This window comes from Coregonus clupeaformis, chromosome 14 (genome assembly GCF_020615455.1).
Source record: "Coregonus clupeaformis isolate EN_2021a chromosome 14, ASM2061545v1, whole genome shotgun sequence".
Taxonomy (NCBI): Eukaryota; Metazoa; Chordata; class Actinopteri; order Salmoniformes; family Salmonidae; genus Coregonus; species Coregonus clupeaformis.
The window spans coordinates 2,723,732-2,740,848 of record NC_059205.1 but is presented as its reverse complement, the minus strand read 5'-3'; the positions used below and the strand labels follow the sequence as shown (position 1 = coordinate 2,740,848).

The window sequence follows — 17,117 nt, the reverse complement described above, 5'->3', positions numbered from 1 at the left end:
AAAGACCCAGAACAGCTTTGAGAGAAGAGGAGAAGCAGAGGCTGTCTGAAGAGGTCTGCAACACCATCCTGGATCACACCAAAGAAAGGTTCTCTTTCTCTGGCCACCTTGTGAGTGCTACCTTACTGCAAGCAGACATGTTTGAAAGGTACTGCCATTCATTTCCTGATGAGGCTCTGAATGCCACTGTGAATGCATACCCCATGCTGAGCAAGGCAAAGCTCAAGACAGAACTATCTCTGATCTATGAGAATCCTGAATTCAAGGGAGGCTGTGGTGCACTGGCACTGTACCAGGTTCTCATGAGCTACAACCTCCAGGAGACGTTCTCTGAGACTGTGACTCTGTTGAACATCCTCATAACTACTCCCATGACAACAGCTGAAGCTGAGAGATGTTTCTCAACTTTGACACGAGTTAAGACATTCCGCGAAATTCAATGGGCCAGGAACGTCTGAATGCACTGGCCATGCTTTCCATGGAGAGGGAACTAGTCCTCAGCATGCCTGATTTCAATGAGAAAGTCATTGAACGCTTTGCTGTATTGAAACAGAGAAGAGAACAGTTTCAGTACAAGTAATGTAGCCTCTCTCTCTTTGTCCCTCCCTGTCTGTCTCTTTAACACACACCGCCCAAATCAGTTCACAGTTGATGTTGTTTAAAATAGTTTTTTTTCATTTTAAAAAAAAAAAAATCTGTTCATGTTCATTTTTACAAATCTATACAATTGGCCAGAATATGGTTGTTCATATTTACAAATCTATACAATTGGCCAGAATATGGTTGTTCATTTTTACAAAGCCATACAGATAGCTGTGTTTACCTTTTTCTAGAAATTACTTTCAAATTCTGTTTTCATTCTTATTTCATTTGTTTATGGAAATGCATATTGTTTATGCAGTGTTGAGGAATGTGAAAGAACACCCTTGATTATTTTTACTGTGATAACTTATTTTGATTTTGTAAGCCAACACTTTTGAGATCAGTCAATAAATGCTTCTGGTATTGACTTATATGCTGCCCCTGTCTTCATGTTGTTGCTGGACATATCTTTTTTAAAAATGTGTGTAGGTCACCTAAATCATCAGAAAAATTGCCCCCCCTGAGAATTTTTTCAGGAGCCGCCACTGGCCAGAGGTGTCTGAGATATCGTGTGTGACTAACGAACAGACGGAGACAGATCCATATTCCCCTCTGATTTCATCGTGGGGGACAATGAGATCAGTGGAATGCTGAACGTGGGGGAAAGAACAAGGACGCTGGCATTGGCGCAAATTCAAAAAATCTGATCTCACAAAGTGAGACAACCATATTGTGAGGGGAATGCTCACTTCATCCCCCCAAAAATAAGAGGAATTCACTAACAAAGGACTTAGGAATTAAGTAAACAAAGTATTAAGATACTTAGCTAAACCGCTAATTTAAGAATCGCCTCTATAACGCTTCAAAGGTAAACAATAATAAATTACAATTATTACATATTTTTTTACTTTTACAACAGAATAAATACAGCACACACAATCTCTTATATATTTAGAAGCCTAATCCTGGAGTAACAGGTCACGGTACGTAACCACTCATATTACTGTACATTGCCCCTAATATTACCATAAAATAAATATATCATTATATTACTGTAATAGAAAATCTGGATCAATTTGTGATAAATACATATACAGTGAGGGAAATTTTTTTTGATCCCCTGCTGATTTTGTATGTTTGCCCACTGACAAAGAAATTATCAGTTTATAATTTTAATGGTAGGTTTATTTGAACAGTGAGAGACAGAATAACAACAAAGAAATCCAGAAAAACGCATGTCAAAAATGTTATAAATTGATTTGCAATTTAATGAGGGAAATAAGTATTTGACCTCTCTGCAAAATATGACTTAGTACTTGGTGGCAAAACCCTTGTTGGCAATCACAGAGGTCAGACGTTTCTTGTAGTTGTCCACCAGGTTTGCACACGTCTCAGGAGGGATTTTGTCCCACTCTTCTTTGCAGATCTTCTCCAAGTCATTAAGGTTTCGAGGCTGACGTTTGGCAACTCGAACCTTCAGCTCCCTCCACAGATTTTCTATGGGATTAAGGTCTGGAGACTGGCTAGGCCACTCCAGGACCTTAATGTGCTTCTTCTTGAGCCACTTCTTTGTTGCCTTGGCCGTGTGTTTTGGGTCATTGTCATGCTGGAATACCCATCCACAACCCATTTTCAATGCCCTGGCTGAGGGAAGGAGGTTCTCACCCAAGATTTGACGGTACATGGCCCCGTCCATCGTCCCTTTGATGCGGTGAAGTTGTCCTGTCCCCCCCCACCCCCAAAGCATAATGTTTCCACCTCCATGTTTGACGGTGGGGATGGTGTTCTTGGGGTCATAGGTAGAATTCCTCCTCCTCCAAACACGGCGAGTTGAGTTGATGCCAAAGAACTCGATTTTGGTCTCATCTGACCACAACTCTTTCACCCAGTTGTCCTCTGAATCATTCAGATGTTCATTGGCAAACTTCAGACGGGCATGTATATGTGCTTTCTTGAGCAGGGGGAACTTGCAGGCGCTGCAGGATTTCAGTCCTTCACGGTGTAGTCTGTTACCAATTGTTTTCTTGGTGACTATGGTCCCAGCTGCCTTGAGATCATTGACAAGATCCTCCTGTGTAGTTCTGGGCTGATTCCTCACCATTCTCATGATCATTGCAACTCCACGAGGTGAGATCTTGCATGGAGCCCCAGGCCGAGGGGAGATTGACAGTTATTTTGTGTTTCTTCCATTTGCGAATAATCGCACCAACTGTTGTCACCTTCTCACCAAGCTGCTTGGCGATGGTCTTGTAGCCAATTCCAGCCTTGTGTAGGTCTACAACCTTGTCCCTGCCATCCTTGGAGAGCTCTTTGGTCTTGGCCATGGTGGAGGGTTTGGAATCTGATTGATTGATTGCTTATAGACAGGTGTCTTTTATACAGGTAACAAGCTGAGATTAGGAGCACTCCCTTTAAGAGTGTGATCCTAATTCCAGCTCGTTAACTGTATAAAAGACACCTGGGAGCCAGAAATCTTTCTGATCGAGAGGGGTCAAAGACTTATTTCCCTCATTAAATGCAATTCAATTTATAACATTTTTGACATGCGTTTTTCTGGATTTTTTTTGTTGTTATTCTGTCTCTCACTGTTCAAATAAACCTACCATTAAAATTATAGACTGATCATTTCTTTGTCAGTGGGCAAACGTACAAAATCAGCAGGGGATCAAATACTTTTTTCCCTCACTGTATATAAATATATATATATATATATATATATATTTTGTGCACACGTCAGGGAGAAGGGTACGAAGTCTGAATTCCGCACAGTCATAGTGCCATCTAGTGTTTCGCAGGAAATCAGTTTAGAAAATATATATATACTGTACTGAGCATGTGAATTCACAGGACACTCAGCTGTAAACACCGACAACCTTGTGGAGAGAATATGGAATGTATATGGTATCAATATGGTCAGTATATGGTGACGGAGAATGTTTTTTTATGCCTTTGTTCCTTTATTGGACTGCTTTCTTGCTTTTTTAAATCGTACATTAGTTTGGTGCATGTGATAAAAAGCTTCCTTTTAAAATCATTTCCATTTTACATTTTATACAGTTAGCTATCCCATTCTGAGCCAGTGAACAGCAAGGTGATTGGGAATCATTATAAATACTAGTCAGAAAAAGTACACATTTACACCAGACACATTTTTCTTCTATAATTTTATTGCATTTCCTCGTAAGATAACATGTACAGCCCAAACACAAACAACCATGCAGGCATCCATGAGGACGCCATGTTATGAATGCAAATCATACGTCTGTTGTGGACTGAATCAGGGAGTCTCTTAGGCCCACAGAGGCATGTCAGCGCACAGCTCTTGGCTCTGGTCGGTGACGGTCATCACGTCGATGTTGATGCCGTTGGAGGTGAACACGTTGTACAGCTCCTCCAGTTTCTCCTCAGAGAGGGTGGGCTCTCTGCTCAGGATCCAGGCCAAGTCGGCGTGGAAGGTGCCCAGGATGTCCGTGCAGCCGTAGACCACGGAGTAGCCCTCGTAGTCGGTGGACAGCACCCAGTAGTTGCCGGGGGGAGAGTCTGCAAGAGATGAGAACATATATTCAAATACATTTAGTAGTTTGTTAACGAGAATAATTTAAAAAAGATATATGGTCCATCCTCCCTTTCCTATAAATATTGTTACGAAACCCAGAACTAGCCTAAGGATAGTGTTGCACTCTCTTTGTCTAGGGGTCCTAGGCCTAGTTAGCTGGTCTGTAACCTGAATGAATGTGTGCATTTATGTGAAAGATCTGCAGACGCGCCTTGGTGTTGAATATACAGTTGAAGTCGGAAGTTTACATACACCTTAGCCAAATACATTTAAACTCAGTTTTTCACAATTCCTGACATTTAATCCTAGTAAAGATTCCCTGTTTTAGGTCAGTTAGGATCACCACTTTATTTTAAGAATGTGAAATGTCAGAATAATAGTAGAGAGAATGATTTATTTCAGCTTTTATTTATTTCCATTCCCAGTGGGTCAGAAGTTTACATACACTCAATTAGTATTTGGTAGCATTGCCTTTAAATTGTTTAACTGGATCAAACGCGTTTCAGGGTAGCCTTCCACAAGCTTCCCACATTAAGTTGGGTGAATTTTGGCCCATTCCTCCTGACAGAGCTGGAGTAACTGAGTCAGGTTTGTAGGCCTCCTTGCTCGCACACCTTCAGTTCTGCCCACAAATTCTCTATAGGATTGAGGTCAGGGCTTTGTGATGGCCACTCCAATACCTTGACTTTGTTGTCCTTAAGCCATTTTACGACAACTTTGGAAGTATTGCCCATTTGGAAGACCCATTTGTGACCAATGCTTTAACTCCTGACTGATGTCTTGAGATGTTGCTTCAATATATCCACATCATTTTCCTTCCTCATGATGCTATCTATTTTGTGAAGTGCACCAGTCCCTCCTGCACAAAGCACCCCCACAGCATGGTGCTGCCACCCCCGTGCTTCACGGTTGGGATGGTGTTCTTCGCAAGCAACCCCCTTTTTCCTCCAAACATAACGATGGTCATTATGGCCAAACAGTTCTATTTTTGTTTCATCAGACCAGAGGACATTTCTCCAAAAAGTACAATCTTTGTCCCCATGGCCGTTGCAAACCGTAGTCTGGCTTTTTTATGGCGGTTTTGGAGGCAGTGGCTTCTTCCTTGCTGAGTGGCCTTTCAGGTTATGTCGATATAGGACTCGTTTTACTGCCGATATAGATACTTGTTTTACCTGTTTCCTCCAGCATCTTCACAAGGTCCTTTGCTGTTGTTCTGGGATTGATTTGCACTTTTCGCACCAAAATATGTTCATCTCTAGGAGACAGAACGCGTATCCTTCCTGAGCGGTATGATGGCTGCGTGGTCCCATGGTGTTTATACTTGCGTACTATTGTTTGTACAGATGAACATGGTACCTTCAGGCGTTTGGAAATTGCTCCCAAGGATGAACCAGACTTGTGGAGGTCTACAATTTTTTTCCTGAGGTCTTGGCTGATTTCTGTTGATTTTCCCATGATGTCAAGCAAAGAGGCACTGAGTTTGGAAGGTAGGCCTTGAAATACATCCACAGGTACACCTCCAATTGAGAAGCTTCTAAAGCCATGACATCATTTTCTGGAATTTACAAGCTGTTTAAAGGCACAGTCAACTTAGTGTATGTAAACTTCTGACCCACTGGAATTGTGATACAGTGAATTATATGTGAAATAATCTGTCTGTAAACAATTGTTGGAAAAATTACTTGTGTCAAGCACAAAGTAGATGTCCTAACCGACTTGCCAAAACGATGGTTTGTTAACAAAAAATGTGTGGAGTGGTTGAAAAACGAATTTTAATGACTCCAACCTAAGTGTATGTAAACTTCCCGACTTCAACTGTACATGTGCCCAGGAGACAGCAACCTTACCTTAGTCCAGGCCAGCTCAGTCTTTCTTGACGTCTTGGTCGTCCAAGCAGATTGTTATTTGTTCAGATGGTGACGAATCATGAATATGTACAAAAAGGAAAAATACCAAAGGCCCAAACTAAACAAACCCATCAGCCTCACAGCTCTATCTGCTGCTTCTCTGACTGACCATCACCTTCATTGGCAGAACCTGATAGTAAGCTTATCAACCAAGGCTCAGCATTTGGACAAGGTTGCTGCTGCCCCGGGGGATATGGAAGTGTATCCTGTCAATGTGTTTGCTTAACTGTGTGCAACACTACACCACCTACTACATAACACTATACATATCCATACACATACAGGCCTCAGATCAGACATGAGTCAGAAACAGACAACATAAGAAGTCAAATGGACTTATATAGGTCTACCTCACAAGAATGTTGAGACAAATATATTAGACTTGAGGTGTGTTTACCCTCGAAGAAGGTGACTTCCAGCTTGGCAGGCTCAGAGGGGTCCTTGGCCTTAGCATAGCCAGTGATAGCACTGACCGTGTTATCAGCACTGAGAGAAAAATGGAGAGAGAGGTTAGAGGGTAAACACATTCAACAATGGCGTTTTCTAAGGCCTACTAACTCATGGGCCCCTACTCAATCAATGGCAGTTACAGGAAAACAGCACTTGCACGTTCACTGGGAATGTTTTTACGCTATATCTGAGGTGATAACCTTGTTAACCGACTCACCCCCACGTAAGCTGTGGGCATTTTCATTGGATAATGACATCACATCCCACCTGTCCTTCCGTTACACATTCTGAGTAAACCCACAGTGCGGTTTTCCTTTAACTGTATTTGATTGAATAGAAGCTTCAGACTTGGGTTTATAAAGGATAGCCTGGTCTTATGGAATGAGATACATTTTACATTTACATTTGAGTCATTTAGCAGACGCTCTTATCCAGAGCGACTTACAGTTAGTTAGTGCATACATTATTTTTTTCATACTGGCCCCCCGTGGGAATCGAACCCACAACCCTGGCGTTGCAAACGCCATGCTCTACCAACTGAGCTACATCCCTGCCGGCCATTCCCTCCCCTACCCTGGACGACGCTGGGCCAATTGTCGCCGCCCATGGGTCTCCTGGTCGCGGCCGGCTACGACAGAGCCTGGATGCAAACATTTAATTTAAAGGGTGAAGTCAGAGATGCATGAAGTAAACAGCAATATCGTTCGATGTCCAACAATAACTAACAGCATTGAAGCACGAGGCAAAACTTCTCTGTTGTTTCAGATCCGCAGCTACCACGCCGTAGCTATGGACGCTATCGCGGCAACGCCATATCGCTGAAGTCTCAGTTTAATGTACAAAAATGTACTTAAAAAAAAACGTTTAACTTGATCTCTTTAATGTACCAGCAGCTCCCTGTTGAGCACACCAACGACTCCGGGGCTCTTCAGGGAGTAGGTAGCAGTGGTGCACTCGCCCTTCTGGAAGACGGCAGGAAGCTTCTGGATCTCGTACCACTTGCCCAGATACTGTACCAAAGACAAAAGGTCAAAGGTTATATGACAATGTTATGCTATGGTACGGCTTAGAGCTCAAGGGGTTAGGTTTCCCCTATGTACAGATCTAGGCTCAGCTTCCCCTCCCCCAATCATAACCTTAACTATTAGTGGGGAATGGTTGCAAAACTGACCCAAGATCAGTGTCTTTTTTATTAAAGTGGAAATAGGAACAATCTCTCTTCCACTTGTGTAATAACACAAATGCTGCTCAAACGCATTACTATGTAATGACAAAACAATGACTAAATGAATAGGTAACAATTGATGAATACAACACAGGAGGTTGGTGACACTTTAATTGGGGAGGACGGGCTCGTGTTTAATGGCTGGAGCTGAACAGGTGGAATGGTATCAAATACATCAAAACACATGGTTTCTATGTATTTGATGCCATTCCATTTGCTCCGTTCCGGACATTATTATGAGCCTTTCTCCACTCAGTAGCCTCCTGTGGAAGACAGTGTTACTCAAGTAATGACACTGTTACTACAATGCTACTGCAAATGCATAAGAGCAACTTCCTATACAGTAATAAAAGTTAGGTATAGTCACCTTGGCGGCATCGAAGTTAGCTTGGACGGGGGGTTGGGGACATTTTCCAGGGCGTAAGGTCTGGGCGTTAGCTGCCAGAACCGACAGCAGGGTCAGAGAGAGAACCAGTAGAGCCTGCATCCTAGATCCTGGGCAGGAACAGACACAAACACACACAGAAAAGCAGAGACATTTTCACCAACTCCATTGGAGGACAATGCAAATTGACTTCGGGAAATACAGTACTTAATTAATATCAAAACCTTTTAGGGGAACAGAAAAACATGTTGTATAAGTAATTCTCCTAGACTCTGGTAAAGCAACTTACATTTTACATCAGAAGTATGTTAGGAATGTAATGCATTGTGGTTAACAACTACAGGCCTACAGAGTGCTTCATTCATAAGGCAATGTGAAATGGCAGAGCTTAGAGCATCAGAGAGAGAGATAGGGGAATGGGTCCTACTTACCTGTCCTTCAACTCGTTTCAGTGATGTTCGGTGGCTTATAGACGCCTATTTATACGTCAAACTCATGAATCATGCGGCTGACGCATCTCCCTCTTTGCTTTCATGTCGGGTTTTCTCAGAACTCAGAATTGAGAGTGTGTGTGTTAGTGTTTGTATTGGGGTGGCGGGGTGTGTGGGAGTGGTTGGGAATATGGCACCTGTTCAAATTAGTTAGAAACAAACTACTGGCTGACTCTGCTAGGGACTGACGTGTTAGTGGTTTCGGTTGTTACACAAGTGGAACAACACGCCATGCAGATGCTTTTATTCAAACCGACTTACAGTTGTGAGTGCATACATTTTCGTGTTGGTGACCCTGGCGGGAATCAAACCCACGATCCTGCCGTTGCAAGCGCCATGCTCTACCAAAGTACTAAGTAATAACATGTTAATACAATGTCGTTACTAGTGTAATCACAGTGTGTTTCTACACAGGCAGAAGTGTAACTTGACTTCTTACTACTTTCTTAGATGTTGTACCATTGCAAAACATTGCCAGCATTCAAGCTATGACTTGCGAAAATATGCAGCAAAGCGTCTAAATTGGATCCCCTCATCAATTTGACTACCCTTTTTTAAAAACTTTTTAACTGGGGTTACGATGGGACTTATATTGGGGTTGATTTTGAGGACCATTTTAGCGGAATAGAAGACACATTTAATTGTTTTAAGTGACATCCCTAAGGCGGCAGGTAGCCTAGCTGTTAAGAGTGCTGGGCCAGTAATTGAAAGGTTGCTGGATCGAATCCACTAGTCGCTCTGGATAAGAGCGACTTCTAAATGACTAAACTGTAGTGGATATTACCCCCATGGATGTATTGTACATTTTGGAGTTGTGTTTCAACATCAAGCAAAGAAAGACATGGAGAGAAATAAACAAAGGTCTACAGTAGCCTCAACAGCACTCTTTAGGGTAGCACCATGGTGTAGCCGGAGGACATCTAGCTTCCGTCCTCCTCTTGGATGATCTTGACTCTTTAAAGATCTTATAGAATATTGATTAATGTCTTGTCAGAATTCTGAAAGATCTTGAAAGATCTCCGTTAGGATCATTATAAGATCTTGAACTGTTACAGATCCTCAGATATCTTGTCATCCATTTAAGCACTTTAGTTTGTAATCTTCCTCTCAAAGATCTTGTCAATTCCCTGTGTCTTATTTTATCTGTTTGTTTATAACGAATCCACAGGAAAGGTTTTGCTTATCATGACATGGAGGTTTGTGGCTTAGGATATTCATATTTTTGGGATGTGACCACCTTTACAAACCCTACAAATCTTATTTATCATAAAACAACACAATTGGTCACTACTTGCCTGGTACCAAATGGTGCCAAGTAGTCCTCTTTCGAATGAATACCAAAGAAGTCCGTAGGTTATTGTGTAATTACTATTTTATCATGCAATATCAGCTATGCTTTTATGTTATGACAGGGGTGAATACAAAACTAATTGCAGTTAATAGCATCTTATATGTTAGAAATTGCATGGGAATATGGTAAAACACAATTATAAACCATTCATTACTTTATTTCTTAGGTATTGGCCTCTAAGGCACAATGTCAAATATGCGGAGGAATAGCGGTTGTCAGGTTGTTCATGTTAAAGAATTTGTTCTCAATTACTTACCTGGTTAAAGCAGTGAATGACAACCATTATTTGCTATTCATGTAAACGGTAAGTATGTGACCCCCGGAGACCGTCAACAGGAGGTAGCGTCCCAGGAGGGAGGGGTACCTTCACCCCTTCATCAAACACGTTCACACAGCGGACCCCCACCCCCGGGACGCTACCTCCTGTTGACGTCTGGTGGTTGTATAAGGCTGTCAATCATAATTATGCAAGTTCTACATGTAACTGACATCTGTTTAACATACACGGTTGAGCTGTGCGATCACAGGTACCGTATAGGAGCATCATACTGCATGTTGGTTGGGTTTGAGTACAATTATTAGTCAATTAGTCAATTATTATCAGTAAAATTTGTCTGAATACTTGGGGTATATTTTGATTGTCTACTGTCTCAAAACTAATTATTTGTTATAAAAATGTTTTTTAGTGTAGCTACATAACCAAAAATGTAATGATTATGACAAATCTTAAACCACATCACGACTGCATTATAATGCATTATACATGTCTATGTCTATATATTTATGCATACATTTATAGCCCTTTTTACATCAACATTTCGTAAAGTGTCATCAATACCTTTATACTATTATACAGTGCATTCAGAAAGTATTCAGACCCTTGCCTTTTTCCACATTTTGTTATGTTACAGCCTTATTCTAAAATTGATTAAATTATTTTTTTCCTCATCAATCTACATAAAGACCCCATAATGACAAAGCAAAAACAGGTTTTTAGACATTTTAAAATAAATAACGGAAATATTACATTTACATACGTATTCAGACCCTTTGCTCAGTACTTTGTTGAAGCACCTTTGGCAGCGATTACAGCCTCTAGTCTTCTTGAGTATGATGCTACAAGCTTGGCACACCTGTACAGTGCCTTGCTAAAGTATTCATCCCCCTTGGCGTTTTTCTTATTTTGTTGCATTACAACATGTCATTTAAATTGATTTTTATTTGGATTTCAAGTAATGGACATACACAAAATGAAAAAAATTACTTGTTTCAAAGAATTCAAAAAAATAAATAACGGAAAAGTGGTGTGTGCATATGTATTCACCCCCTTTGCTATGAAGCCCCTAAACAAGATCTGGTGCAACCAATTACCTTCAGAAGTCACATAATTAGTTAAATGAAGTCCACCTGTGTGCAATCTAAGTGTCACATGATCTCAGTATATATACACCTGTTCTGAAAGGCCCCAGAGTCAGCAACACCACTAAGCAAGGGGCACCACCAAGCAAGCGGCACCATGAAGACCAAGGAGCTCTCCAAACAGGTCAGGGACAAAGTTGTGCAGAAGTACAGATCAGGGTTGGGTTATAAAAAAATATCAGAAACTTTGAACATCCCACGGAGCACCATTAAATTCATTATTAAAAAATGGAAAGAATATGGCACCACAACAAACCTGCCAAGAGAGGGCCGCCCACCAAAACTCACGGACCAGGCAAGGAGGGCATTAATCAGAGAGGCAACAAAGAGACCAAAGATAACCCTGAAGGAGCTGCAAAGCTCCACAGTGGAGATTGGAGTATCTGTCCATAGGACCACTTTAAGCCATACACTCCACAGAGCTGGGCTTTAGGGAAGAGTGGCCAGAAAAAAGCCATTGCTTAAAGACAAAAATGAGCAAACACGTTTGGTGTTTGCCAAAAGGCATGTGGGAGACTCCCCAAACATATGGAAGAAGGTACTCTTGTCAGATGAGACAAAAATTGAGCTTTTTGGCCATCAAGGAAAACACTATGTCTGGCGCAAACCCAACACCTCTCATCACCCCGAGATCACCATCCCTACAGTGAAGCATGGTGGTGGCAGCATCATGCTGTGGGGATGTTTTTCATCGGCAGGGACTGGGAAACTGGTCAGAATTGAAGGAATGATGGATGGCGCTAACTACAGGGAAATTCTTGTCGTTAAACCTGTTTCAGTCTTCCAGAGATTTGAGACTGGGACAGAGGTTCACCTTCCAGCAGGACAATGACCCTAAGCATACTACTAAAGCAACACTCGAGTGGTTAAGGGGAAACATTTAAATGTCTTGGAATGGCCTAGTCAAAGCCCAGACCTCAATCCAATTGAGAATCTGTGGTATGACTTAAAGATTGCTGTACACCAGCGGAACCCATCCAACTTGAAGGAGCTGGAGCAGTTTTGCCTTGAAGAATGGGCAAAAATCTCAGTGGCTAGATGTGACAAGCTTATAGAAACATACCCCAAGAGACTTGCAGCTGTAATTGCTGCAAAAGGTGGCTTTACAAAGTATTGACTTTGGGGGGGCGGGGGTGAATAGTTATGCACGCTCAAGTTCTGTTTTTTTGTCTTATTTCTTGTTTGTTTCACAATTTTTTTTATTTTGCATCTTCAAAGTGGTAGGCATGTTGTGTAAATCAAATGATACGAACCCCCACAAAAATCCATTTTAATTCCAGGTTGTAAGGCAACAAAATAGGAAAAATGCCAAGGGGGTTGAATACTTTCGCAAGCCACTGTATTTGGGGAGTTTCTCTCATTCCTCTCTGCAGATCCTCTCAAGCTCTGTCAGGTTGGATGGGGAGCATTGCTGCACAGCTATTTTCAGGTCTCTCTATGGATGTTCAATCAGGATCAAGTCCAGGCTCTGGCAGGGCCACTCAAGGACATTCAGAGACTTGTCCCCAAGCCACTCCTGCGTTGTCTTGGCTGTGTGCTTAAGGTCGTTGAACCTTCGCCCCAGGTCCTGAGTGCTCTGGAGCAGGTTTTAATCAAGGATCTCTCTGTACTTTGCTCCGTTCATCTTTCCCTCGATCCTGACTAGACTCCCAGTCCCTGCCGCTGAAAAACCTCCCCACAGCATGATGCTGCCACCACCATGCTTCACCATAGGGATGGTGCCAGGTTCCCTCCAGACGTGACGCTTGGCATTCAGGTCAGAGAGTTGAATCTTGGTTTCATCAGACCAGAGAATCTTGTTTCTCATGGTCTGAGAGTCTTTAGGTGCCTTTTGGCAAACTCCAAGCGGGCTGTCATCTGCTTTTTACTGAGGAGTGGCTTCCGTCTGGCCACTTTACCATAAAGGCTTGATTGGTGGAGTGCTGCAGAGATGTTTGTCCTTCAGGAAGGTTCTCCCATCTCCACAGAGGAACTCTAGAGCTCTGTCAGAGTGACCATCAGGTTCTTGGTCACCTCCCTGTCCAAGGCCCTTCTCCCCCAAAGTCTCAGTTTGGCCGGGCAGCCAGCTCTAGGAAGAGTCTTGGTGGTTCCAAACTTCTTCCATTTAAGAATGAGGGAGGCCACTGTGTTCTTGGGGACCTTTAATGCTGCAAAAATGTTTTGGTACATTTCCCAGATCTGTGCCTCGACACAATCCTGTCTCGTGGGTCTACGGACAATTCCTTCGACCTCATGGCTTGGTTTTTGCTCTGACATGCACTGTCAACTGTGGGACCTTATATAGACAGGTGTGTGCCTTTCCAAATCATGCCCAATCAATTGAATTTACCACAGGTGGACTCCAATCAAGTTGTAGAAACATCTCAAGGATGATCAATGGAAACAGGATGCACCTGAGCTCAATTTCAAGTCTCATAGCAAAGGGTCTGAATACTTATTTCTGTTTTTTATTTTTAATATATTTGCAAAATCTTCAAAAACACTGTTTTTGCTTAGTCATTATGGGGTATTGTGTGTAGATTGCTGAGAAAAAAATTATATTCAACCCATTTTAGAATTAGGCTGTAACGTAACAAAATGTGGAAAAAGTCAAGGGGTCTGAATACTTTCCGAAGGCACTGAATACCCCCTTCAAGTTAAGTGTTACTGAATACCCCCTTCAAGTTAAGTGTTACTGAATACCCCCTTCAAGTTAAGTGTTACTGAATACCCCCTTCAAGTTAAGTGTTACTGAATACCCCCTTCAAGTTAAGTGTTACTGAATACCCCCTTCAAGTTAAGTGTTACTGAATACCCCCTTCAGGTTAAGTTTTACTGAATACCCCCTTCAGGTTAAGTGTTACTGAATACCCCCTTCAAGTTAAGTGTTACTGAATGCCCCCTTCAGGTTAAGTGTTACTGAATGCCCCCTTCAGGTTAAGTGTTACTGAATGCCCCCTTCATGTTAAGTGTTACTGAATGTTGAAAGAAGTCCTGCTGAGGCTGAGGCTGTCCTAATATGGACCATTGGTCTAATGTGGTGTTGTGGCCTGTGTTGTCCCTGCAGTACCTGGGCAGGTGGTTCAAACACCGACCAATCAGCCTGTTACAAGTGCTTAGCAAACCTTTGGAAAAAATTGTGTTTGATCAAATACAAAGTTATTTTACAGAAAACAAATTAACAACAGACTTTCAGCATGCTTATAGGGAAGGGCACTGAACATGCTCGGCACTGACACATTATCTCCTGGCTCAAAGTTGAGGAGAGATTGACTACATCACTACTGGTCTTTGTGCGAGGTGTTGATGTGTTGAAGGTACCGAACTGTCTGTTCAAGCAGTTGGCACACAATTCGGACACTCATCGGTACAACATAAGACATGCAACCAGACGTCTCTTTACAGTCCCCAGGTCCAGAACAGAGGTTGGAAAATGTACTGTATTAAATAAAGCCATGACTACATGGAACTCTCTGCCACCCCAGGTAACTCAAGCTAGCAATAAAACCAGTTTTAAAAAACTGATAAAACAACACCTTACTGCACAAAGGGGACAGTGAAGAGACACAGCCATTTTATATATATTGTATTGTAATTTGTACTGTACTATGTATTAGACCTAGATATTGTTTGTATGTACTGATATGTAGGCTATGTGTGACGTTTTAAATGTATGTATTTCAGTCCTTGACTAATAACGTTCTGTACTATGTATTATGTCATGTTTCATGTGGACCCCAGGAAGAGTAGCTGATGCTTTTACAGCGGCTAATGGGGATCCTAATAAATACCAAATAGTAGTAATGGTAGTAGTAGTAGTAGTTATAGTAGTAGTAGTTATAGTATAGTAGTTAGTAGTAGTTATAGTATAGTAGTTAGTAGTAGTTATAGTATAGTAGTTAGTGGTAGTTATAGTATAGTAGTTAGTGGTAGTTATAGTAGTAGTAGTTATAGTATAGTAGTAGTAGTAGTTATAGTATAGTAGTAGTAGTTATAGTAGTAGTAGTTATAGTGTAGTAGTAGTAGTTATAGTATAGTAGTAGTAGTAGTTATAGTAGTAGTAGTTATAGTATAGTAGTTAGTAGTAGTTATAGTATAGTAGTAGTAGTAGTTATAGTATAGTAGTTAGTAGTAGTTATAGTATAGTAGTTAGTAGTAGTTATAGTATAGTAGTTAGTGGTAGTTACAGTAGTAGCTGTAATATGGTAGTTATAGTATAGTAGTAGTAGTAGTTATAGTAGTAGTAGTTATAGTATAGTAGTAGTTGTAGTTATAGTATAGTAGTAGTAGTTATAGTAGTAGTAGTTATAGTGTAGTAGTAGTAGTTATAGTATAGTAGTAGTAGTAGTTATAGTAGTAGTAGTTATAGTATAGTAGTAGTAGTAGTTATAGTATAGTAGTAGTAGTTATAGTGTAGTAGTAGTAGTTATAGTATAGTAGTAGTAGTAGTTATAGTAGTAGTAGTTATAGTATAGTAGTAGTAGTAGTTATAGTAGAAGTAGTTATAGTATAGTAGTAGTAGTAGTTATAGTAGTAGTAGCCGTAGTAGTCGTTAAAGTAGTAGTAGCTATATTATAGGATTATACTATTGCTGTAGGCCTATATAATACTACTAATGTGACAATAATGTTATCAAAGGAATAAGTCAAACATCATTGTTTTTTTGAGGGATCCTCTCTTCTCTACTTCAGGTACTCACCCTGATCCCTACTGGGTGCTGTCCACCGACTATGACAGCTACACCCTGGTGTACTCCTGCACTAACTTTGGCGGCCTGTTCCATGTGGACTTTGCCTGGATCCTGAGCAGAGAGCGTTCCGTCCCAGACGAGACCCTGGAGGAGCTGCACAGCCATCTCACCTCCAAACGCATCAAGAATGACAAGATAACCATCAGCGACCAGAGCCCCAAACGCTGCACTGTCATGCCTGAGTAACAAAGAAACTATTATTTATGTTTTACTACTAGTACGGCATCCATGTTAGGAAGTCCCTCAGTTGTCAGCCGAAACTTGTCAGTTGTCAGTCCAGACTTTGGTCCAAAAGAAAAGTTTTTCTTTCAAATATTTTGGAGCTATTGATTGAGCCTGTCTGGAGAGCCAAATGTGCAGGGTTTATACTTTTAGGACAATTCCATTGGTTAAATAGAGCCAGGCAAGCTCAATCAAGGGCTTAAAACATACAGTATTATTTTCTGTCAACAGATTTTGATTCTGTCAACAGAGAGAGAAGTGTAGTAGTGGTTGTCATTCATAATATCGATGGAGGGGAGTTGGAATGATGCTTTAAGTCATTTAACCTCTTATTAAATGCCTGCATGCAAAGACTTGTATGTTTGTTACTGAAAATCATAGCTTACGTCTTATATTCAAGTTTGACATCCTCCAAACTGTTGTTTAAATTACAAATATGACTGTGTGGAATGACCTTGTTACAACAAATTGTTTAGTAAATACCTAGTAAGGTCTGCACTGCAAAATAGAGTGCTACTCAAAAATGTCCCAGTGAACTGTACTAAAGAAAAGAGCAGACAAGACAATGTCTGTGGGAGGTAAACAATGAATGAACACCGAGCGCCGTTAAGTCCTGGAAATCCCCCCAAGTGTGACATGAACATTTCACGACAATGTCCCAGAGAGGGCTGTCCGTCACAGTCCGTCCTATTCCATCCCGCCAGATTGGTTAATAACATTTATCCTGGTATGTCCCCCATGACTCCAATTTGCTAATTGTTTACTTTCTGTCAGAAATAAGCCTCGGGATGCTACAAAGA

The 17,117-nt window shown here is 41.3% G+C and overlaps 1 protein-coding gene across 1 annotated transcript; it reads right to left on the bottom strand.

Moving 5' to 3' along the window:
• Positions 1-3,729: 3,729 nt before the first annotated feature.
• Positions 3,730-8,602, bottom strand: LOC121581422 (apolipoprotein D-like). The gene is made up of 5 exons (XM_041896921.2): positions 8,537-8,602; positions 8,088-8,215; positions 7,384-7,505; positions 6,443-6,531; positions 3,730-4,122 (listed from the first exon to the last, which is right to left on the bottom strand). The coding sequence occupies exons 2-5, from the start codon at positions 8,205-8,207 to the stop codon at positions 3,872-3,874; spliced, it is 582 nt and encodes a 193-aa protein (XP_041752855.2). The 5' UTR covers positions 8,208-8,215; positions 8,537-8,602; the 3' UTR covers positions 3,730-3,871.
• Between the last annotated feature and the right edge of the window lie 8,515 nt (positions 8,603-17,117).

Bases quoted from the DNA above. Each gene is read 5' to 3' on its own strand.
- LOC121581422 (XM_041896921.2), bottom strand. From the start codon at position 8,207: ATGCAGGCTCTACTGGTTCTCTCTCTGACCCTGCTGTCGGTTCTGGCA. The intron at 6,532-7,383 runs GGTACATTAAAG...TTTTTCTCTCAG, and splicing joins GTGCTCAACAGGGAGCTGCT to TGCTGATAACACGGTCAGTG. The intron at 4,123-6,442 runs GTAAACACACCT...CATCTCTTGCAG, and splicing joins GGAAGTCACCTTCTTCGAGG to ACTCTCCCCCCGGCAACTAC.